The sequence below is a fragment of the Toxoplasma gondii genome, chromosome X (assembly GCF_000006565.2).
Source record: "Toxoplasma gondii ME49 chromosome X, whole genome shotgun sequence".
Classification (NCBI taxonomy): Eukaryota; Apicomplexa; class Conoidasida; order Eucoccidiorida; family Sarcocystidae; genus Toxoplasma; species Toxoplasma gondii.
The window spans coordinates 4,697,521-4,721,946 of record NC_031478.1 but is presented as its reverse complement, the minus strand read 5'-3'; the positions used below and the strand labels follow the sequence as shown (position 1 = coordinate 4,721,946).

Below are 24,426 nucleotides of genomic sequence, written 5' to 3'. Positions count from 1 at the left end.
TACGCTTCTCGTTCCAAACGCCACTCGCACTCCATAGTGAGTCTCAAGCTGGTTTGTGGGTAATAGTGTGTGCAGCCGCAGAATGATCTCTGTTTCTGTGTTCAACGGAACAGGGATGTCTGTAGCTGCTTTAGGTTCCAAATAGCTCCTGGCAAGGGTATCTGAAGCGTGTCAGTCACTCCCTATTTTCAGTATTTGGCCTTATGTCGACCTCCGTGTGTCCGACACGAACACATCTGTGAGAAACCCTTGCACCGGAACTGACTGGTACATTGCATGAAGAACGAAAACGTCTCGACGCGTGGGGCTTCAGTGTACGATGATGCCTCACAGCTATGCGTATACTGCAGAAAGGGAAGAACCTGAAAGCATACTAAGCTGAGAACGTCAGTTTAGTGCATGAGTCAATACTGGTGCCAGTATCCATTTATGGTAAAATCTCACCTGCGTGCCTCTGCCCAGAGCTTTCGGGGTGTTTAACTGGGAGCCTGTTGCGGGTAACGTGCCATCGTGCACAGGGCTGTTCGAGGCTCCGCCGCCGGCTGCGACGCTTATTATTCCTGAGGGAAGCTGTACTTGCCAAATTCTGAAACACAATTAAATCAATGCCGGGCAACCGTGGGTTCGCTGCCATCGAGTGATACACGATTCCATTTACGTTTTTTCAGGAACACTGAGGAGAGCCTATGCGCAGTATTATGCCAGTGGCAACACTGGTGTTTTTCTCCCGTTAATTGGTGCTTGCAACGCCGAGACAAGAGCTAGACTACAAAGGCAAAAGAGCCCGAGTTGAACGTAGGAGCCCGAAAACATGGGTAGACCTCAATTGGCCCAATGTTCTCCATGGTTAGAACCGAGTTCATCTTTGCCCCGTTACGCCTACGGTTTGTGCTCTCTACACCGACAAACACATAGCTGACCCGCGACGCAATAACCTATACCAACTATATCTGCACTATTTCATTAGTACACCCATCTCTCATCAGGCTGAATCTTCTACATAGTGCATGCTTGCGGGTGATATTTGAAATGCTTGTGCAGCCATTAAATTTGCACGTGTTTTGGCTCCCTGTACCCGAGCTTCCCAGGGGTGCCTTCTCCAGCCTTGCTACTAGCGACACGATGGCGCAGCACTTCTTTCGGTTGAGCGTTGTGACTACAGTACAGTGTCGTGATGTTAAGCTCGTCGACCGTGGCTCCGCACTTGCACATATCGGCACGTCGTGAGCGGCGTGCACATGTGGAACTGAAGTCATCAGAATCCCGAGATCCAGGCAGTGATCTACATGTCGACGCCATGTCGCCATCCCTGCTTAAGTGGTTTGAGCAATTGAGTATCTCACACGCCACCGAGACACAAGTATTTCAGACGGTGACGGAAGTGGAACGACCCTGTAACCGAAAAGCTCATCATGACCTCGGCGGGCCCGAATTGTCGTTACCTTTGTGCGATTTCGTCCGCAATGAGGAGAGACCTGTCGACCTGAATCAATGCCACAGAAAAGAGAGAAGTATCATCTAGACCACCGCTGACTGCACCTCCGTCAGCCGGATGTGCTTGAAAAGTACTTCAAACGCTATGCAGCATAGATAGCCTTTTGATTGCGCACTTCGTATCATTCATCCCATACTGAATCATTCAACCTGCTGGTCGCAACAGCCGGAATTCGCGTAATCTTCAAGCCAAACACCAGCCCCATGTGGAACGGAACGAGAGAACGAAAGTGGCAACGAATTACTGATAGGAACGGCGCAAACCCGGACTGCATTCCGAGGCAAACCGCCTTGACGTTCCATCTTCGGCCTCAATTCCACAATTTCCACCTCTGATTGGACATTTCACGAACTGCCATTAGTGACGCCTCGATGTTGCAAAATTTCCCCCTATCGTCTCACCGCATTCATCTGCATGACTACTACGGCAACCGGCTTCTCGAGCTTGCTAGTCGATAGAGTGGACCCATCAACGGCTCCTTGTATCGGCATTGCTTGAGTCCCGTCAACCATTAAAACCTGAAGATTCAGATGAAGAAAGGGATCTTTTGGCGATCCAGTGGAGTCCCAGGACATGCTACAATTTGCGGAAACTCCTGCCGCATGACCGACACAAGGCGCGATACCACAGACGCATGATCGTCCATTCAGTGGAACAACAGGATAAAAGACTCTACATACATGTTTCTATTATGGCACCGTTAGACGTCATGGAGTGTTTCATCGGTGATCGACATTAGACCTACGCGTTTATTGCCTGTGTCTGCAACGTATAGATATCCTTCGTCATCGATCGAAACATCTAGTGGCCCGTTTAGCTGCACCTCCGCCAGAGGTACTCCTACACCGCACTGGGAACCTACAGAGACAAGCACAGAGACACGCCCTCTGCAAGAGGTCTGATGACGGTAACCGTCGCTAGCCGAGTGTGCACAGGACTGCCTCAAAGGGGGATGATGTGGGAAGAGACGATTCAGCGGGGGCATACGTCAGCCGGGTTGAAACAATGCAAACAACAGCACTGAATATATGGCACGGATAAGCTGTCGTACTCGACCTCTGAAATCCCCACTTCCAACCAGCTGTTGGTATGCCGTAAACAATGAAGCTTCTACGAGACAAGGCCTGTCTAAAGTCTGTTGCACTGCTTGTGTTCTCTTAACCAGGCTGTCACAGGAAAGTTGGCAGCCATATATGGCAGTGCTCTGTATCATATAGCGTCCTTGTGAGAAAATACAGACGGACTGCGTTCACGAATTAAAAACTGCGGGGGAACCGTCGTAATTATTCTCATGCATGGGGCCGCACGTGTAACAAACCCGTCAGAGCCAGCGAACTGGGTTTTGTGAGCGAACATAAAAATTATCTGATGAGGCGTCGTCTTAAGCCTCAGGCATTGCTCTGCATATGAGTAACTGCTCTATGAATATTCCGTCACAGTAAAGCTTGAGGAGATTCAGCGAAAGCGACGTACCAGCGCGGCCACTACCCAGCCAGTCAGAAAGAGTCCCCGTGGCCAAATTCAGTCGCACCACCTTGTGCGCATCAGGCTCCACAATATATAGAAAGGTGCTAGTGTTATCAACGGCAATACCGACGGGACGATTCGGAATACTGTATTCCTTTTTCGTAGATTCGGTCAGATCATAAGAGAGAATCTTTGACTCTCCTAAAAATTGCACACCTCACAAAAAGGAAGGAAAAGCTTCAGCAGAGGAGTTTCCTCCACCCTTGATGAAATATCGATGAAGTTATCACCTAGTGAGTGCAAAACGTGAAATGAGTTCGACGCCAGGTATACTCTGAATCTGGGATGCTGCTGTGAGATGAAATAAAATCATGGACGTTGGAGTCTTGATTTTGTAGTTCACGGACTCGTGGTGTTACGACAGCGCCAGGAAACCTGACTCGCTTCTACTGGCAACAAAAGAAAAATGATACTGCTATACTTGACTAGAATCCATCTGGGTCAGTACAAGGATATGCGGGTCGTGACGCGGATTCAAGGGACGTTGCGGGTCCCACCGGAATAAGATATATAGAGGATGTTCCCAGCAACGTCAAGCGCCAGGCGTTCTGGCTTTCCATTCACGGCTTCCAGCGACGGTTCGAGGGCTCCGCTGCCGATAAGGACAGTGACGAGACCTGCACATCAATGATGTGCGACAAGCACGTACTTTTAACAAGATGGCTTTTTGGACAGTCGAGTCTTCAAAATGTGTATGACTGCTGGCAGATTCTGTGTCCACAATGTCTTTCGAGCTCTGTCAGCTAGACCATCCCAGAGGAAATGCATAACAGGGATTCTTTACTAAACTGAAACTTCTGTCAGCGCTACGTGTCTCGACAACGAATTTTTCATTCAGTAGCATATTTGAAGACACGTTCACATGGGTATACCCCCTGGTAAGTTGATAGAGTCTTTGGCTCTCTCCCGTGTTGACGTACAGGCGACAAGCTTCACACGCTTTACCAATATGCTCCAGACCTCCACCGTACCGGCGTTGGAGCTTGAAATTATGCTCTACTATTATGAGGATCTGGTTCGATGCAGAGGCTAAAATAATGCTTTCTGGACGATCCCATCATCCATCAAAAACATATACATTGGCAGTACGTCTTTGGCTCAGACGTTCCTGCTCAGACCTCACCTGTACGTCCGTCAATTTTTTTGACCACCTGCCCGTCGACGACGTAAATGTCGTTGTTCTTTTTGGGGTTTGCGATTGCATGTCCAGGTGCAGTTAAGCTTGCGGCCTTCTGGTTCTGGGACCGAACCACGTCATCAATAGTGCTCGCTACAGTGGCCCACACCAGAATGGAAATGTTCGTTGTTTCACCGGAAGCTTCATGGCCAAAAGCTATACGTGGAACCGGCACACTTGTAGAACTGTTCAAAGTAGTCTGAACGTGGCTTGAGGGGTGAGTGAATGCTCCCACTGTTTGCCTAAGAGCCGACGCTTCCATACTTGCGATTGTTGACGGCTATATGGTGGTGACGTGGTGAAGGCACTAATGGCGCCACAATCGATTTTCAGTCTCCTAAAAGATATCTTGTTTTTTGGATCAGGCGTCAGCAGCTCTGCACCCGGTAGCTGCACTGGTAAAGCGTGCTACTGATCTACATAACAGAAGGGGCCACAGTTTGGGCAGCTATCGCAGGCGTGTTGTATGAAGCCCGCTCTGCGGCAGACGCGGTTCGTGCTGAAAGCTTTCCAGCACCCCTCGATATTATTACGACGACTAGCGACATCATGCCGATTGCCTTCGCCGAGGCGAGGGTGATAGGTAGATGGTGGAAGGCAGCTCAACAGGGATGGTCAGCGGGATTGTTTTCGTATACTTTGACTCATAAGGAAACCATCCCAAACAGCAGATGCTACCGATCCTTCTTACCAGGGACACAGAAATTGCCGGCTGGGCATTCACCGCCTTCTATATTTTCGGTACATTCCCCGTTGACAGTGCCATCAAACGGGGACGGGGAAGAAGCTCCAGAGAGGCACATAAAGCCAGCGTAACAACCTCCTGACGGCTGAGCCAAGCGCTCGGCTCCACAGAAGTATCCTGTTGGACACATCTGTGGCTCACTTTCTCCAGCTGGGCAGTATTCACCCACCTGACACGGATTACTGTATTGACTGTCAGTTCCCTCCGGACAAAAATAACCTGCACGATATTGACAAGGACAGGAAAGAAAGAATGTGCACGACCAGAGCGCATCAAGAAAAAACAGACGAGAATGCGTTGACACAGGATTGTCTCGGCTACCCGCATACGAACAGTTGCATTTCAACGTACATCGCAGAGTACTTGAGAGATCAGCATTCGCAGAATATTGAGATACCGTGACTGGAGGAAATGGGCTGGTATCGAACGTCTGCATGACTATGTGGCAGCCTGTTCTTCGTGATCGAGTACGTACGAACTGTCCGCTTGGTACTATCGCAGGGTGCTTTGGGCGAACATGGAAAGGCAGCATCCACCGGGACCCTTCCCTCTGTAGCATTGTGAATAGGGACTCTGATGGGATAGTTAAGTTTTCGCTTCGTAGTGCCACACGTGTGCTTTCAGCTCAGCGTACCTTCAGGGCACGTAACCTGGGCAGTTGACGTCCCTGGCTCATCGCAAACTCGTCCTTCGGGACACGGTTGGCATTCGTCCGAGCTTATATTGCCCTGCTCAGCGGAAAACGACCCTGACGGGCAGGGAAATTGATGTGCAAATACGGTACCAGCCGGACAAAAGTAGCCTTCTGTGCAGTCCGCGGGTTCCTTCGCAGCTTCGCAAGCTTTACCTTGGAAAACAAATAAACATAGCACTGTGTACAGAATGCAGGGGTCACTCCTCACCACAGAGAGGAGGAATTCTCTGACGCTTTTCTCAGGAGTAAAGGAGTGAACGTTTTCATTGCATCAGTCCCCTGGCGGCCCGCGATGCTCCGCGGATTTCTCGCAAGCACTGCATTGCTAGTCAACAATGCTTCTGTTACACTGAACCTAACGATGGGTTCATCTTTTCGAGGCTGATTATGAAAAGCAGACGCGGGTCAGCGGCGTTGCGAACGTGCATACGACATTCGTTAATTGAACCTAGCAGCCGCCGCGTTGATGAAGGTAGCTCATGCTTCTGCTGTAAGAAATATACCTCACCACGTTCCGTTGAGCGACGGCCAAGACTGAGAATTGGTACTGAAGGACCTTAGATCATTCTTACCTGCGGGGCACGCTACACACTCTGACTGTCCCTCGTTAGGCTGGTGCTGCCCTTGCGGACACGGAATCGGTTCAGCTGCACCAGCCGGGCAATAGTGTCCCTTGGTGCAAATGGCCTCCGTGGGACTCGTCGACCTCGGTGGGCATGAGTAACCTGCAGTGCATTTGAGGCGAAGCCAATCATGTTACAACGTAGCACAAGCGCCACTTACAGCGCGGGCAGCTGGGCAGACAGCCAGGGAGCATTGACTATGAAAGGAGGCTAGGCGGGTAAGCCATGCACGCGTGAGATGCTGCCGAGCCTTCTCTGTTCCTCTATAGGACGGGGAAGCAAAACAAGAACAGGCTTTGCAACGCACGGACCCTTCCAAGTGTTCTCTCCTAATTGCCACCAGCGGGGTCGCTCTGTTCTGGTTGGGACCCACGGTGGCAGGCGTCTCGAGCTATCAGATCCGTTGGAACGATAGACTAAGGTAGGTGATGGAACGGAACGGGACTCCTACTTATCGAGAAGCTCTCAACGGGTTAGCAGCAGCCCAGCTAGACTGCACAAGGACTGCCTACACAGTTGGCCCTGGCCGTGATACAGGAGACCCAGGCACATACCTCTGTTACACATGCCCGTCGGTGCCTTCAGTCCGGTTCCTTTGCAGTAAAATCCCGGTGTGCAAGCTGAGCAATCTCCTTCTTCCCGAGCTCCCCTGCACATACCCCAGAAAATCCAACAACATCGACGGAGCACATCGTAGCAAACGACATTGCCTGCTTTGCCTCCTAGACTAGCTGCAACATGCCAGATATGACACCTCGGCGCGACAGCCGAGCTCACGCGGTGCGAACTCCCGTCACAGTTCTGCCCAGGTCCATGTCTCCTCCGGGACGTCGCAGGCCCCTTGGCTAGTTGAGTGTGAAAGAAGGTTGTCATCGCGTGAGAGTCAGTATTGAGTTTCTGCGATGCTGTCCGTCTCGCCTGGTTATAAATTGCATTGTCTTTTGATTATTTGACTCAGCGCGCTGAACTGTCCCTCAATAATGCATCCATGAATCATGATACTGCAACCACGTACCTTTCAGCTCGGAATGTACCCTCTGGGCATGGCGTAGGACTTTCTGTTCCTTCTGCGCAGTAGTACCCCGCGGGGCACGGTGAATCTGTGGGAGTCGCTGATACACTGCCTGGACCAGGAACAGACAACAACCGAGAGAAAGCCCAAACTATGTACCGCCGATTGCCCAGAGAAACAAAGTGCGTTAGATGTACATCGACACATAGAAATCATGAGATTCGCTTTATTGATGGTTCTGCGTTCCCCAAAATTTATGTTTGGTGCAAAAATGAAGCACGCTTCACATGAGCTGCTGCTAAAATCACGCTACTTCGTTCTTAAGTATTCATAACAGGAACACAAGAACAGTTCAGTGGGTATTACGCACAACAGATTGAGTTATTTCATTTATCTCTTAGTTATTTTCCTTGGTCGCGTTGAACATGCCGCGACAATACATCCATGCCTTGGTCCAGACTGTGCTTCTGTATTGGCCTCATTTGACCGTACGTACCTCCCGGGCACCAAAAGCCTGCGAGGCAATCACCCGTTTCATTTGGTAAGCCCTCGTCAGAGCAGTACTTTCCAGGGCTACACAGCAGGGGCCGTGCGGATCCTGGGGGGCAGTAAGTGCCTTTTGGGCATAGTCCCATCTCGCCGCAAACCATTGGAAACCAAGTTGCGCCATCTTCAACGAGCTTTTCATTGACGCTGCCACACCTTACGAGGCCAACAAACAATCGAAACGCTGAGACGATCACGACTTCACAACGACCGAAGGTGCAATTGGTTAGACGTAAAACCACGTACATCTGGTGTTGCGTGTGTGTGTATGTGTGTGTGTGTGTCATGACGCTGTGGATAGCTGAAGTCTTGGACAATTTGAAAGTAGATTATCTTACCGAAGATAGTACAGGCGCTTGGACTCAAAATACTGTATACCTCTGCATCCAGCTGTGACCTCGCACTTCTTCCCTGCCGCCAGAAGGTCAGCATATCCTTGCTCGACACCCGTACACACTTGACTTACAGTTCCTGGGATACCCGCAGGAAATCTGCAAACTAGGGGCAACACACGCACAACAGCATTCCGCAGAGGACAACATAAAAGTTCACTGGCATTGGGGTTTTGTCGGCCTGGAACATTGTTAAACTGTCGCTCACGGAGTTCTGGATTCCAGCTGACACATCTGTACGGGTATTATACATAACGTGTATCCAGTAGTGAAATCATATGTGTGTCTTTCTACTGGTCGGCCCCCTCTCCGCCATTCAGTAGTCCAAGAGTTTCATAGCTTTCGGTTGTTTCCAAGAGAGGCTATGATGAACTGCCATTGAAAACATGCCTGTGGCCATCTAACGTCGATAGGTTCAGTAGTTTCGAGTTGCCGCTCTTCACACAACGGCAGCTCACCGCGTCAGGTAGGAATATGCAGGCAAACCACAGCGGAGGAAGCAGAGAGTTTACCGAGAGCGTGAACGAGGCGTCAAGACTACAGTGGTACTCGAATCATCACTAGTGTGTTACGAATTAGGACTGCTCACAACAGGATGTTGGTGGACGTGAGGGCACAAGGGCTGATTTGGGTACTTGGTAGACGAATTGCAGTTTGTACTCTGTCTAAAAACTGAAACCTCCTTACTCGACGTTAAGGTTCCTCCAAACCCGCAGTATTTATTGGGTCCAGCGATGTAGCTCGCGTTAGGCGCCTTGACTCTGTGACTCAGCGCGTCGTGAGCCTTGAGGTAGCAAATCATGTTGCCCTCGTCATATACAAAGACCGAGCATCGATCGTTTGTCACGCAGCGTGACTGACAGAGTTGGGCTGAGTGAGTCTGCCGATATGTAGCAATTACTGTCCCGCTAAAGTCGTAGGCGGCGAAGAAGCAATCAGCAGAGCATGACTTGGGGCCCGCAACGCATCCAGCGCAGTTGCCGAGTTCAAACGTCCCAGTGATCAAGGTACACGTTTTGCTTGGGTTCCAGGAGAAGTATTTGCAGACACTGTCTCCCTGACAGCGGGTCATGCAGTCCGAGCCACTGACGACACCCTCGATAACTACCCCACTCTTCTGCGCTACTGCTTCTTTGTCAATTTCGAAACATCCAGTCTCGTGTCGGCCAGCTCCATCATTCGCATCTTGCGCCTCATACTGCCCCTTCGGGTTTGTCGCTCCGCCAGTGCAATAGAATCCTTCTGAACAGTTCCCCGCCTCCGTATCAAGCCCAAATTTGTCGCAGTAACGACCTGGAGGACATGGCTGGCAGTCGTCCAGACTTCTCGCCCCAGTCTTCGGATTGTAAAAGCCTGAGAGAGCCCAGATGGATACAGCATAAGACATCCAAGGCAACATGTATGTGGCCGAATGTTTTGGAGCACGTCCATGCTGCGGGAACAATGACAACTTCGTAGAACAAGCCATGGAGTGGCATATGGCTCCTGACAAACTGACTCGCCAAGCGAAGTCTTCTGGTTCTAATCTGTCAGTGATGCATCCGTAGACGGCTGCTGAAAACAGTCATGAGAATTCAAGCGTCTTTGAAGAGTTAACCGAAGACTCGAGCTCTTTTTGCAATGTGAGTAAAAGGGCTTACGCGCATTCACCGTATATAGAGAAAATTGTGCGGCGGTTGAGTTTACGGTATAATTTGTAACACTACGAAAGCTCGTACCGGCGCACGAGGGAAAGTGCGTCACTGAATTCTTATTGCCGAGAAATTGGTATCGTAGCATTTGGCATTGTTAGGTTGTGTGTGCTAGTGTACTGACGGACTCGAACCAGCAACAGTTAACAGCCAAGCAGTCAGCCCACCAGTGCGTGTTCAACCTTTTATGCTTGGCGTGGCGCTCAATCCCGTTGAAGGCTGCTACCACTGGCACACGCGCCACCATGGCCCTGAACATTCTGAAGCTGTGTACATATTTTATGCGAGTCAAGACACTGTAACTCGCTGATGTTGCTGCCTGGCTTTCTGCTTAGATGACGAGGGACTGACGAATGCAATTTCGATTGTCATCATGGTCAAACGTTGTTGCAATACGTATTTTCCGTCCAAATGCAGTTTCATGCATACTTTTTCCCTTATTGGCAACGAGAGAAAAAGCTGTCAGCCGATGCAGCTGTCAGAGCATTGAGCGAGACGCTTACCTGGAGGGCAAGGAAACTGGGTCTTAGTTGTTGTCCCTGGTGGGCAATAGTGACCCGCATCACACAACTTGTCCAGTGTCGGTCCCGTTGAACTTCCTGGAGGGCACGCGTAGCCGGCTGGACAGAGAGAGCAGGCCGAAGATGCGCTTGTGTCCTGAAACGTTCCCTGCAGCGTTAATACACACACGGCAGCACACGGGCACGGCAGATGTTTGCATGACGAAGCGAGACAACTAGGGCGCCTGATTTGCTCTTTAAAAGTGCTCCACCTTCTAAACGCGGATAATGAAAATTTCCCCACACTGACGTCTCCGGGTGCGCTGCCGCTATTTTCCGAGACGGCTAAACCATAGTGTTGCTTTGTGTCACATAAGACTGCACGCACTATCTCCCTGCTACATCTACATTACAGCTCGTGCTAACGCCCGATAATTATAGTGAACAGGTGACGATAGAGGCAGAGTGAAAACAAACGAACGTTTCCGTTCTAGGCTGCTTACCCCTGGACACTGTTTAGCTCGCTCTGAGCCTTCTGGGCAGTAGTGCCCAGCCGTGCAAACGTTCTGGGTTTCGTCAGGAGCTTGGGAATCTGCATGCAACAAAGGCACGCATTTCTCATTTGCGTGTTATGTCAGTTGTTACAGAGTCCACTGCTTCTGTCTGAACACGGTTCCTCGAATTCCGAAGGTATCCTGATCTCCACTGGCTCAGTGATTCGACGAGACTAGCAACGGACTAAAAACGGAGGTGCATTTGCCGTGGTACATAAATACCAAATGGAGTCAAAGTATAACAACTAGTAGAGACTTCTGTTTAAGAAGAACTAGGCCTTACTTGCTGGACAAAAGAAGCCTTGCAGGCACGTCCCGGTTGGAGCCTCTAATCCTTTATCACTACAGTACCTGATATTTCGAAAAAGTAGTGACGCGGGTAATAAACGCACACGCGAGGCTACATACCAACAGCCAGTCGGCTCGTCTTCACCCCCCATCACTGTGATCAACACGGACCCACATTCATAACCGGGCGGTATTCTACGGCTCAGCCGCTTCAACCGGAAACCCTAAACGCACTTTTCTACGCCATTAGAACAGTGCGTCTAACGTATCTCACAATCTTGCATCAGCTGAGTCGTACTCGTGAGCGGGTTAGCTGCATTCTCCGACTGCGGAACAGTTCACGATATATGGCGTACGCAAAGTGAAGTGGCACGACGAAGGGCAGGCACAAACCTCACAGTCCGTTTGAAGGCCCTCACTAATCGCTCTAATGAATCAGATTTCTGGTCAAAGCTTACGAGCCTGCTGGACAATCAAGGCAATCCGCATCTTCCCTAGCTCCCTCATTCGGATTGTACTTTCCTGGAGGGCACTCAACCGGCTGCTTTGTCCCTGCTGTGCAATAATAGCCCTTTCTGCAGATACCGCCGCCTTGCTCGGATGTCTGCACAAGAGATTAGGTAACACGGAGAACAAACGATGCGCATCCATCCCCGAACCGCAATTCAACAATTTATGACTGGCCGTAGGCAGACTGAATCACGGCATTCATTCGGCACATGACCCAACCGAATTTTTTGGTGCTTACATGAGCATGTGATGTTGTCGGGAGGCACAAAGCAACTGTCGAGTATTCGCTACAGACGCGTCAAGCCTTCACGAGGGCCATGTGGTTTGCTCGCTATGTACTACAATCGTGAGGTGGCTTTGAGCACGAGGGTTTTGAGCATCATGTCAAATCGGCAGTCTTTAGGAAGCTTCAGTCACGAGCAACTGCCTCAGTGGTGCATGGCTTTGCAGAGGGGGGTGGTTGCACGGCGACTCTTAAGTGAAGCACATGTGGTCTGTCGATCATCAGGCCTTGAGGAAGGAACAGTGAGCGATAGATCACAGGCCAGAACAGCTGCGCCGGTACATCCAGTGCGCACTTACAAGAGGGGCTATGCTCAAACTACCTCCTAAACAGTGAAATCCTGCCGCACAATTTTCGCCGTCGGTCTTCAGACCACTGTCGAGACAGTATTTCCCTGGGCTGCATGGCGTACACGACCAGGTATCCGGTAAACCGAGGCGCGCTCCGTAGGTGCCTGGAGGGCAGTGCACAGCTTTCGTCGTCGCTGCTGGGCAATACGAGCCTTGCGGGCAGTCCAGTTCTCTTGTTGATCCCTGCGAATGGCACAATGAAGCAACACAGCTTGTTGATTCTTGACTGTCCGCCGTTCGTTTCGTCTCGACAAGTTCGCAGTGTACTTGCTAAGCCGTACGCCACATCAAGGGATGGAACAGCAGACATCACCCATTCCTGCTGCGCGCTAATATCGACCAGTAGCTTCTCTCAAACGTTAGGTGCATCGCAATTGCATAGCTCTTTCCGCTTGTGTTCTGTCTTTGGAAACAAAGTCTTGGCAACAATCGTTACGTGATGGCATTCTTTTTCGAGAATCATTGGTTGCAGACATTCGTTCGCCACAACAACACAGGTAAACCCTGCAGATTTGCTGTGTTTTTGGCACGCTTCAAGGCATTCGCCGTATGCCGACACTCTGATCCGTACATGGTTGCCTGCTACCAGAAAGAGCCGTTGGTGTACATGTCATTCTCTCTTTCTCACATGTGCCTTCTGTTCTCGGCAAACGCGTGTCCTCCCCACAGCGCTGCACAGGTTTACTGTCTAAAGGGCGCTTACCAGAGCGCTGCAGAGCTTCCCTTCAGCACACGGTTTGCATTCGGCTTGAGCTGTGGCGTCAGTAAACGTCCCTGGAAGGCATTTAAAAGCCTGCACACTGCCTTCCGGAGCATAGCTACCTGCCGGCGCAGCATTGGCTGTCGGCGTCGCTGCTCCCGCCTCGCAGTAGTAACCAGGATCGCATTTCTTGACAACCGTGGGACCGCTATCGACCCGCTTGCAGTACATCCCCGCGGGGCACGGGACACAGTTGTTGTGGTCGGCAGCGCCACGCCACGGAATAAAGGAGCCGTCATCGCACGAACTGGGTGTTTCTGCACCGTCAATGCAAAATGCGTTTTCTGGGCACAGAAAACCTGTAGTAAGCCAAAACAATCGAGAGAACGCAGCACGGGCGACCTTGCGGGAACCTTGAGTGCAGTTGGGAACAAGGGTGCCCTTGTATAGGTCCCAGCAGTGTTTGATCGCAGTGGGAGCACATACTAACAATTTTAGAGGAATCCTTTCACTGCGTACACACTGTCGGGAGAGACATAGCCACATCGTGAGTAGCAAAAATCCAGGTGATTTTGGTGAGCTTATCGGTAGCAGTGTATCTGCGGTGGTTACTTGTCTTCACCGAAAGTCACTGTTGAAAGCCAGCCAATAAAGGAGGCAAATGGATCTAATGGATCTGCCCCGTATCCACGCTGAATATCGTGTGAAGCAAAATTACTTCAGTGCCTCTTCCTAAGCAGCGCCATGTAACGAATTTTCCATACTCTCAGGGGTCGACGTTGTCGCGCCGCTCTCGCAGAAGTAACCAGCTTTGCAGGTGCCTGTTGGTACGGTTGCCCCCATTTTATTGCAGTACTTGCCAGCGGGACACTTCTCGCAATCCTTGCTTTTTTGCAGCCCGCTCTTGTCGCTGGCAATGAAAGGAGTCCAAGGATTTTAGTTATGTCAAAGCTTTTCCAGCTGAATGACTTCTCCCTTTCAGATGCGTTGTACGACTCGCCTATGGCTCTATGCATCAAATGATTGAGGTGGCTTAGATACGCTTTTAGCTGACATTGGAGAGGCGAAATGAATCAATCGCCTCGTTCGCCACGTAGTATGCTGGAACCACTCAAACATGACTTCGTAACCTACCTTATCGTGCCTTTAGGGCACGGCAACGGGATGTACCCCCCTGAGGGGCAATACGACCCCACGGGACACTTGGTAGGGCTTTCCGAGCCCGGTGAACAGACGTCGCCGGCTTTGCAAAGCCAGCAGTCCGACACCCCACGGGCCCCCTCTGTAGACCGGTACGTGCTGCGGAGAGATACAAAAGGCACACATCAAATAATTGAGGCCGCTGCTGAGTAAGCAAAGAAACCGAAAACGAGTTCTCAAATCACCAGAACGACAGGGAATGACAATTTGCCCTTCTGCATGCCCGGTGTCACGTATATCGGCACTTGTCAGGGGGTTGTCTGAAATGAGAGAATATGAGCTACACACCTCTTACGCTGAAAAAGGAAGGATCACCTGTTACCAAAAGTCCGTTCCTACGTCGGTGGGGAGTATTTAGTACCTTCTGAATGTGGCTACTTTTGTTCGTATCTTGTACACAGCCGTAGCGATGAATCGCATTTCGAAGCCATCACCGTGGAAGTGTTTGTACCTGACCTCTCCTTGTATGACGATAGAATATCTGAGGCTTTACTGCTCACAGACGATTCGTTTATTCAAATTCCAACACAAACTCATCACCTAACAATGCCGCCGCTGTGGACTCAATTCCACAGCTGCAGGTCACTGAAAGGCCAAATTGGTTTAGGGGATGAACACTTCTCCCTCAACACGAAGCTACGCCTCGTGACCAGGCATCTCACCCTGATGGACACGGAATTTGCTTGCTCGATGTTGATCCCTCCGGACAATAGTGCCCCTGCATGGCACCAAATACAAAGGTTCGTCTGGACAGTAGGAAAAGCAAGAGGAAGTACAACCATGGACAACGCCATTCACGACCGCGTCGCTGCCTTGTGGTTATCGGCCCCTGAAAAAATAGGGCTGCGCCTCATACCAAGAAAAACGAAGAAAACAGTACACTTGATCGCATAGCAATACCCAACACCTTACGTCACCTTTGACACCACTGCCTAAATCATTGAGTTCGGAGTTCATCTGCAGCATCTTCGATAACATTTTTTCTCATATACTGCCACCGTGGCAGTAGTGACGGTGGACTGTTCATTTCGCAGATTATCGCTGACTTATAGAACCGTGCTAATTCAGTGGTTCACTTGCCTACGCCTGAATAAGTGCTCCTAATACAGAGGAGTGACGCCAGCATCGTCGCCTATTGTATTGCATACCTCGATGTCAATACCAAAGGCAAACATCATATGAAATGCATTCGTCACATGAATGTCAGCTCGTGTTCCTGGAGCGAGAATGGCTTTTCAGGCACGTCGACTGACGTGACCTTCACAAGACTGTACCTTGCTGCACTGGCCGTTGCCCTCTTTGCTGTCGCAAGCCCCAAGGTCACAGAAATGTCCCGCTCGTACGGGCAAGCAGGCTGAAGAATCCTTTTGTCCTCGTAAGGCGTTGTAGGTGCCAGGAGGACACGGCACGGCGTTTGCCGAAGCCCTTGTGCAGAAGTGGCCCTTTGGACAAGGAACGGGCTTACGAGGGACTGGGTCACTTAGTGCAGCCGGTACACTAGATGAAAGCGGTTCCATCAAGTGACGCCGCGCCCCGAACCGGCTTCTTAACAATGAGAGTCGCCTGGAGGGCGATTCCATGGTCTGTCTCAAGCGCACGTTTAAAGGCAACAGTCCTGTGCAAACACAACGTGCACAGGCAGGAAAAGCACGAAAAGCCACGTTTTCGTTCACCAAGCAGTGCTGACGTGATTTCCCTAGCACGCTGTGCCTGCTAGCTGCCTCGTGTACTATTTCATGATGCGGACCAACTAATTGGCAGAAACCCCTGTCCACAAGGCCCGCAGGGCTCTTCGAGAGTGTACAAATCTCCCCCCGATGTAAAAATAGCCACTGACAAGAGCAGGAACGTCTGCCCTGTCTCATCACCCACAAGTCCTTCCTCTTTCTCCGCATCCGAACATTTATTTGTCTCTCTAAAGTAACGATGCCGAAACGAACGAACTCATCTCGAAGCGAGTCCTATCACCCGAGACAGCGCGCATTAAAGGCGTGATTCAGACAGTAATATTGAAACGGTACGACGGAACCAATACCGATCCTTCTGGGGCGCCCATTAACCAGGCTAACAGCAGGCGGAACCTGAGCTATCAATTTTCTTATAGATGCTGATCGACTTTATTGCTCATCCCAAACGGTTGATAGTTTAGTTGCTGTCATTTGACTGCAAGTGGAAGAGATGGAAGATGCTCACCGGTTCCTGTTTTAGGACAGTGGTGGCTATCCGGGCATCGATACACCCGCAGAAGGTATTTTGTCGTCTTTTCGAGGGGGCAGTAAAATCCCTGTATGGGGGAGTGCAACACCCAGACGATCAGCTTCTGCATCTGCCTCCGTTTCTGGCCGGGCTGATACTGTCATACTCTCTGAGTGTTGGGTTCCACCGGGACTGCACTAAGGTGGTGTCTTTGCTAACGTCGTGTAGCCCACGCGCCACTGAAATTTCTTTCCGCCTGGGAAGGAACGCTTGTGTACATCAACAACTCAACCGGCAGCATAGGTGCCTCCATAGACAACAACAGTGACCCGGAACACGAATAATTATTATGAACTCCAAACATATACAGACACAGGTAGGGAGGTCACTGTTTAACGCTATCGTTTGTTCTTCCTGCGGCTCCGCACCTCAGGGCACTCATCGCAGTCGTTTTGGCCTGGACCAGAATAGTATCCTTTTCCACATGGGACAGGGAATCCATCTTTGCAGGAATTGCCAGGCTCGCAGGGTGCGCATATTTCTTGTTTTCTCAGCCCGTCTGTCGAATCATAGCCACTCGGAGGATACCTCAGTGACATCACAGGTAATAAGAGAACTTTGGTGGTCCCAAACCATGCGGCTGGTTGGTGTTCGCACTTTCAAGCAGTATGAGCGACAACAGGGACCTGTGGGGGCTCGTGTGCTTTTGAGTCTGGAAATACTGTTCGGCCACCAAAGCGAGAGTAATATTCTCGCTACGGGTATTCTACAACGACAGCAACGAAACCCTCTTGCACCGCGATTTAGAGCTTACGAATGGTTCGTGTTTCCGTCTGATGGGTCTTCGTGTCACGTGTTCAACCTGCCGGTTGCTTGAGAAACAAAGTACCTTTTCTGATTTTCACTTGTGAATCCTTTACATCCTAATCTTGGACCACGGGGGTTGTCAGACGCCCCGTGATACCGCTCTCTTTTGCCTAAAAAGGGAGCCACTGTCCCGACACGTGCAAGGGAATAAGATCTTACCACTGCCTGTTTCGACCTTCAGGTAGGTGCCTGTGTATGGACAGAATCAGGACAGTAAGATTGGAATCAGGCTGAACGTCCGCCATAACGCTATGGCAACTACTTCAAGCAATCAACGAAACCCTGCGATCGAAGATACATGCATCAGGCAGGCGGAATCTGATTTGGTGTCTATCACTCTAAGATTGTTCAAAGTGTGCTTCGTCCGTCGAGTGCTTGGCTTGTCTACATGTGTCTGTAGTGACACTTCGGCTGGAATGCCTACTCAAGCAGAGACTACTTACTGAGGCAAGATTCTGTTGGCACACCCTGTGCTATGGACCGAAAAAAATCCTTACCTGGTGGACACTTTTGGGGAACTACTGTTCCGCCAGGGCACATATGCCCTGCCGTGCACGGGAGACAACCCTGTCGGTTCTGTAAACAAGGACGCAAAATAGTATCCGAAGTACTTCGTCTTGTGCATATCTCGTTGCTGCGGCCAATAGCGCTGCGGGTCCTGTGATCGGTCATGCGCCACCGGCCGTATACTCAATGGCAGTGTTGCACCGTGGGGTGGAACGTGCCTCGTTCAGGGGCAGCACTGCTGTTCTAAGGTTACCGGTCTGATTATCCGACGCTAGCATGACACCCCGATGGGGTGTTCTGCTCCTCTTTACTCACTTTGGCTCTGGTTGACCCTGTATAGGTCCCTTGTGGACAAGGTATAGGCTTAGCTTGCCCAGCAGGGCAATAATGTCCTGGAGGGCAAGGAGCCTTTTTTGCTGAGGTCGGGCAGTAGTTGCCCGGTTCGCAGGGCGCACAGTCCTGGGGACTTCGCAAGGAAGAGCTTTCGGAAAATGTTCCCGGTGGGCATGACACGACGAGTCCTGGGGAGGACAGAGCACTGCAAAAGTGGTTCACTAAAAGCTGCTAGCAAGACGAAGTCCTGTCCCTTCGTCCGAGCCCGACGTGCCGAGTCATGCCCTTCTCCGTGCTTGTGTTGTGTTTCCTCTCACATCTGTGCGGAGGCGCATCGATTTGCACAGCCACTCTGGTGACAACTTACGACCACATTCAAAGATGCGAAAATCTGTGTTACTTTTTTGTTACCACCGTGCAGTTTCCGCTTAGGGTACTCAGCAATATGGGTGCTCACGAGAACTTCTGCTGTCCGCAATGAGCGCAGCTCTTTTGCGTTTCCCGCTCACGGGGTTCATTCTCCCCAATCCCTCGTATGTCACCTCATTTGCGCTATATGCCGAGTTCATCAGTATGTATTCGCACACTCACCTGAGGAACAAAACGAGCCTCGAGGACACTTTTCAACTGTGGCAGCGGTTGTGCCCTGCTTGCATTGCTATTCATTCACGCACAAAATACCATGATCACAAAATTCAAGAAAAAGCAACATATTCTTGTTCACGTATCCAATGGTGCATTCGGAGAGCTCAAGCGGTATCTCAGAGTGGTTCTGTGACAACGTAGAAGTAGGCAGCTCCAGCGTCTCGCCTTTCAACTTGCCATGATACAGCGCGGCATAGCAACTCAATCGGGAGAGTCAAGCAGCAAAGTAGAAGATCTACAGTTGCGTGTGAAAACCTCGAACATGTGACAGGTTTGGCATGGCATATTCGTCGGGCTCCTCGTATGGCTAATGATGTGCCTGATGGTCTTGGACGCTAGATGGCAGTGACGTGTCATGGAAGATCCAGCTGCTCGCAGCATGCGCGATGTGCCTATGCGTCCTACAGCAGTGCAACAGAAGGATGGGGTCTGAACGACGTTCTGCGATGAATACTGTTTCGTGGTGGGCTTTGCGCTTTTACACAAGAAGCGTCCAGCTCTGCGGTTGATAAATATGGTGCTCGGTTGTGACTCGATTTGTGCGAGTGTGTTGTCTTAATAAATGGCTGCCCGTAATGCTTTCCACGTTCTGAAAAACCATTCTGCCCATAAGGTGAAGGCACGAAGCCTGTGTCTTACCGCTCCAGGCGGGCATACATGACAGTGCATCAGGGAGTTCCCGAAGTATCCGGGTTTCCAAGTTCCTTCTGGACATAAGGTCGGCGACGCACCCGCTGCATTGCAGTATCCTCCAGCAGAACACCTGAAGAAATAGGGCATAGGCAAAACTGACGACGGTTCTGGTCAAGTCAGTTGAACAGGGGCAGGTACGTTGTAATGAAGATTTCTGGTGAGTGACAACCCGACATTCAACTGTGACAAACCCAGCTGTGTCGATCGTCTCATCGTCGCTCTCTCTAAGGCTGTCAGCGAAGGACGTGGAAGTTGTGCGGTTCTTCTTGTGTGCAAACACATGGCACTGGGTAGCAAGGGCTCTCCTGTTGTTACCGTCACATTGGATTTCTGTATCAGGCACCAGGATGGCGCTGTTTTAACCTATTGCCGCAGACGACGTGACTGTCATGTCTCGGCTGAAATTTTCTGTCCGAAGGTCAGTGGCTCAAGTGTCAATAGCGAACCAAAACTATCACGGAATCAGCCAGGTCCTCATCATCGAAATCAATAGTGGGACGTGTTCGTGAAACAACGTGGAATGATACTATTTGGGGACTAACTCGTGCTGCGAACGAGTCTTGAATATTCAGTCCACACTTTCTTCCTTTCTGAAAAGTCGAAGCAAAGCCGCGTCAGTGTATTACCTGTTCGTATAGTAGACGGCCCCTGGAGTATCACACTGAAAGCCGAGAGGACACGGCACACATTCGGTGCTGCTTGAAGCCCCTTCAAACGGGTTGTACGTTCCAGATGGACACGGTTTTGGCTTTCCTGCTTTATTTGGACAGTAGTATCCGGCCGGGCACCGTTCGCATTGCTCAAGGGCAGACTGGCCTGACCATGTTAACGCAACAAGAAGTCAACCATAGAAAATATCGTATTGGCAAAAACAAACAACGAGCAGTGAACTTCCGATGCATACCACCCTGGACAGCCAATATAGTACCTGATATCGGTGTACAGTCACGGCTGACACTAACTCTTTCCAAGGCACTGTATGAATCTCAGGTGATGTTGCCTCATAACGCTTCACATGAAGTTCCCATGATCCTTCACATGTATCGAGGATTTTCGCCGTCATCGCTTTTCCCTTCATTATTCAAGCGGGCGACGAGGTGCCGACACCACTTCCAATATTCCTTTGTGTATTTCGTGTATGCAAGAGCAGTCAGGGATGCCGCAGTGCAACGTGGCATATCCACGGGACAGAGAAGCTGCTGCATTGAGCAAGCGCTTCAAGGATAACAGTTGTCAAAATCGCGATCACCATCTAAAGCGAAAGCTGTGACGCGGCAGAAATGACATGAGAGCCCGTCTGACTGAAAATACACTTCAGCTGGAACGCTCTCGACTCAAGGGTCCCCCTGAGAATCTTTCTTTGCGGCCACGTCTGCACTGTATCGCATTATAAGCTTCTCAAACTCCGACTGGAGCGGGTAGACCAATGATTCTGTTCTCTTCATGTCGCCACAATTCCTGTGAACGATAATTACCTGGAAGGGGGTTCACTGTGCCTGCAGGACAAGCAATTTTCTTCCGCCCGAAAGGACAGATGAACCCAGGAGGGCAGAGCTCGGGCTCAATTTTCTGTCGTAAGGTTTCGCAATCGAAGCCGTCGGGGCACGTCATACAAGCGTTGCTTGACATGGCTCCCCGAAACGGGTTGTACTTCCCTGAGAGCAATAGAGAAACAACTAGTACAGACGACTAGTTGTTGTCTCCCACCATGCCTTTTGCTCCAGATGACACGACGATACAACATGTCGTTTCACTGTCCCAGTGTATCAAGCATGCGAATCCACTAATGTATAGAATCTCTACGTCACTTGGCAGCAAACGCACGTACATCCAAAGATCAGTTTCAGCCTGTTTCCCTTCGACGATCAACGTCGAAGCATTGACATTCCATATTTTACAGTGATTCCACTAGTTAGGAAAACTTGCGAAGCAGTCACTTCGGGGCCGCCACGCAATGCGACCGCCACGATCGTCCACGCTGCGACTAGCTGAGCGCTTGGATTCAAGCCTCTCCAGTAGTCTTCGCTCGCCAATACTTCGTCAGTATTGTGTCGTGTGAGTGCTACATGTTGGGATCATACTTTTCAAACGTCCCATTGTTTCTATTCCAATCCGTCCTCCGGTAACGACTTAGATAACTTACACCAGAGCCCAGAAGCTCAGGCGCGGATTTCTCTAACCTTGCTGTTGCTACGCTCACCTGGCGGGCATGGAACTGGAATTGAATCAGACCCCAGGCAGTAGTGACCTGCGGGGCACTTATATGCTTGAAAATTCACAATCCCAACATCATAGCAGAAAGTTCCAGGCGGACAGGTTGCGCATGTCGAGTTGTAAGTGGCGTAGTATTCTCCAGGACGGCCTATCACGTCTACATAGAGACGTCCGTATGTCCCCATTCCGCAGTAGCCCTGCATCTGCAGACGAAACTTTCTCACTTCCGCGGACGTGCTGCTCTGATACCCAGATTCATACCACCTGTCCATTCGCAATACGAGATATAGAACACACACACACCACAAACTGCATCCTTCATACGTCTACGTTGTACCCCTAGCGCGTCGCCACACAGTCACACGAAGGAAAGCAAACGTTCGAGAGCATTCTGTCGTCTTTTCTCTTCAGTATGATATGCAAGTCTGAACCAGCAACGATGCAAGTTCTGACACGTGACACCGGGGATCAGTGTAGTTCACATATATGCGTGACTTGCAGATCGAGGATCACCGTGTGTAGGATCAGTCAGAAGTTCCTTTGCAGTGCAAGTACCCGGGGAACCTCCTGAGAGGTGGTTGCCAGAAGGGTTCCATGTATCCAGGGCAAAAATACCCAGCGCGGCACTTCACGCATTCAGCATCTCCGAGATAGCTGGCTGAACCAGGCTGACAGCGAGTTAACCAAGATGTGTACTTCTCCTCCACGTGGCACGAGAAACCTGAGACAGTCGAAACCAAGCATTGTCAGTCGGGGGCAAGACCGTTTGGTGAGAACGCAAGCATCATCGAAGGTTGAAATGCGGCGTGGACTGTCCAAAGACTCTACCCTCTTCACTCACAATTATTATGTGCAACGGGTTGTCTTGGCGTCTAGGCGCGTGCCAGGGTTACCCATTAGGGGGCTGCACAAGACGACATGATTAGTGTCGGATACTTATGTGTGCTGGCAATCGCAGCGCACGAACGCAAGGAACGCCAGCACTTGCTGAGAGTATTGGATGCTGACAAGAGAAACATTTTAACCTGCCCAGCAATAGATTCATGTAACACAGACGAGCGATTTATTCGAGGGTTCGTACGCCATCGCAGGTCAATAGTTGAGCAGATTTTCGTGTTCAAAGAAGAAATGCTTGAAAACGACAATGGTCTACCTGGTGGGCATGGCGTGCACCTGTCCATGAGAGTCCGATGGAAGACACCACCTTGGCAGACCATCGCGTTTTTACCCAGAGAGTACTTTGACCGGTCAACTTCCCAACATTGCTGGTCTTCCTGTTAAATGTGCAAAGCAGGAATCGCTCGAAGCCGGATTGTCGATCAAGAGGTACTGACCCATTTTCTTTTGTGCATCGTTGCCGCTTCTCGCCACATTTCGCTACGAGGAATGTGCCGCGAAAAACTGAGCGACGGCCGAAAAGCTCAGGGCTGTTCCGGACACAAAATTGACCACAACTCTCAGGTTGTTACTCGTGCAACTTACCCCGATGGCGAAGCCTGGCGGACAATCGTACAGCCTGCCCGAAAATGGGAAGGCCGGTTGCATATTGCCTCTCCGGCCATATGAGCAATGCCCTTGACCATCAAAGCTGTAGCTCCCGGATTTATCTCCTCCGCATTGCTACAGGCGTCAGGACAACACGGCAATGACTGACGTCAAGCAGAACATTGTTAACCGACTCCGTATATGACGTTCTAACTCTCGGAAAGTGCATCTCCCCATTGAATTGTTACTCTGTGGCGCTGGACACATCGTTGTTTTATGAGTTGCCTTACGTAAGCGGATCCAACAGCTCTAAGTGTGCCTGGTCCTTGAAGTATCCGAGTTGAAGGCGTGATGATGTCGTACGAGGAAATGAAATGGCCACTGACTGCTTGGACGCAACCAGTTGCCCCTTCGCCGGAGATGTGCCCGTGCGGGCAGACTGTGCAGAATGAACCTTCAAGAAGTTCTTTATACGTATTGGGATGGCACCTGACGCAGACGTGATCGCTGAACCGTGCATGGTGTCCGACCGGGCACGGGACTGACCTTAGCCTCAGGCTAAATATTCCTGTCAACGCAATCAGCAACAGGAAAACTATTCAACATGGCCGCAACGGTGTCGGGTGTTTCTTTCAAGTTCAAGGAGGGTTCAGTCGAATATGTTTATCATTCTGGATCTGCGTATACATATATATATATATATATATATCGTTCGTGAACTCTTCACACAAGAATGCAGCCTCTCTCTCCGATGCGTAATCAATTGTGACAGTTGCCCCTATGCTCCGTCGGAGACCAAACGCTTACCGCACGAGCATTTTTTAGTATCCGCGATTTGAGCGGCGGGTGACCGGCATGCTGTCCCTTGCGGCAAGCTGCGATACGATAAAAAGGAGTCTTTCAGCAGCAAGCGGCTCAATGAGTTGACTGCAACTTTTACAATTAAAGCGATGCGCCTGAAAGCGCCTAATGTGTGATAGTTCGCGTGCGTGTACTCCTGTGCTGGAGAATCACAAGGAGCAGTGACTTTTCAGGGAAACACACGGGCGAAGTGATAGACGAGTATCGCCTTTAAGGCATTGAACAGGTCTTTGGATGACGACACCTCCTAATGACTGCGGGCTTCCTACGGCACTCGGGAAGCAGCAGTCCTCAAAACAGACCGTCAAATGATCAATGGAAATGCCAATAGCGAAGGA

At 50.5% G+C, this 24,426-nt stretch overlaps 1 protein-coding gene across 1 annotated transcript; it reads right to left on the bottom strand.

Annotated features, from left to right (window-relative positions):
• Positions 1-4,873: 4,873 nt before the first annotated feature.
• On the bottom strand, positions 4,874-23,747 carry TGME49_235183 (PAN domain-containing protein; the record flags this gene model as incomplete). Its single annotated transcript, XM_018780419.1, has 32 exons — positions 4,874-5,163; positions 5,579-5,791; positions 6,211-6,363; positions 6,816-6,910; positions 7,277-7,385; positions 7,770-7,975; positions 8,158-8,317; positions 8,899-9,564; positions 10,406-10,571; positions 10,906-10,994; positions 11,240-11,307; positions 11,703-11,848; positions 12,337-12,570; positions 13,091-13,446; positions 13,852-13,997; positions 14,222-14,386; positions 14,950-15,005; positions 15,562-15,902; positions 16,481-16,571; positions 16,912-17,042; positions 17,510-17,539; positions 17,848-17,926; positions 18,173-18,378; positions 18,782-18,848; positions 19,475-19,598; positions 20,155-20,344; positions 21,004-21,183; positions 21,729-22,006; positions 22,298-22,463; positions 22,896-23,016; positions 23,225-23,258; positions 23,518-23,747. 32 exons carry the CDS (start codon positions 23,745-23,747, stop codon positions 4,874-4,876), a joined length of 5,586 nt encoding a protein of 1,861 aa, XP_018635836.1.
• Between the last annotated feature and the right edge of the window lie 679 nt (positions 23,748-24,426).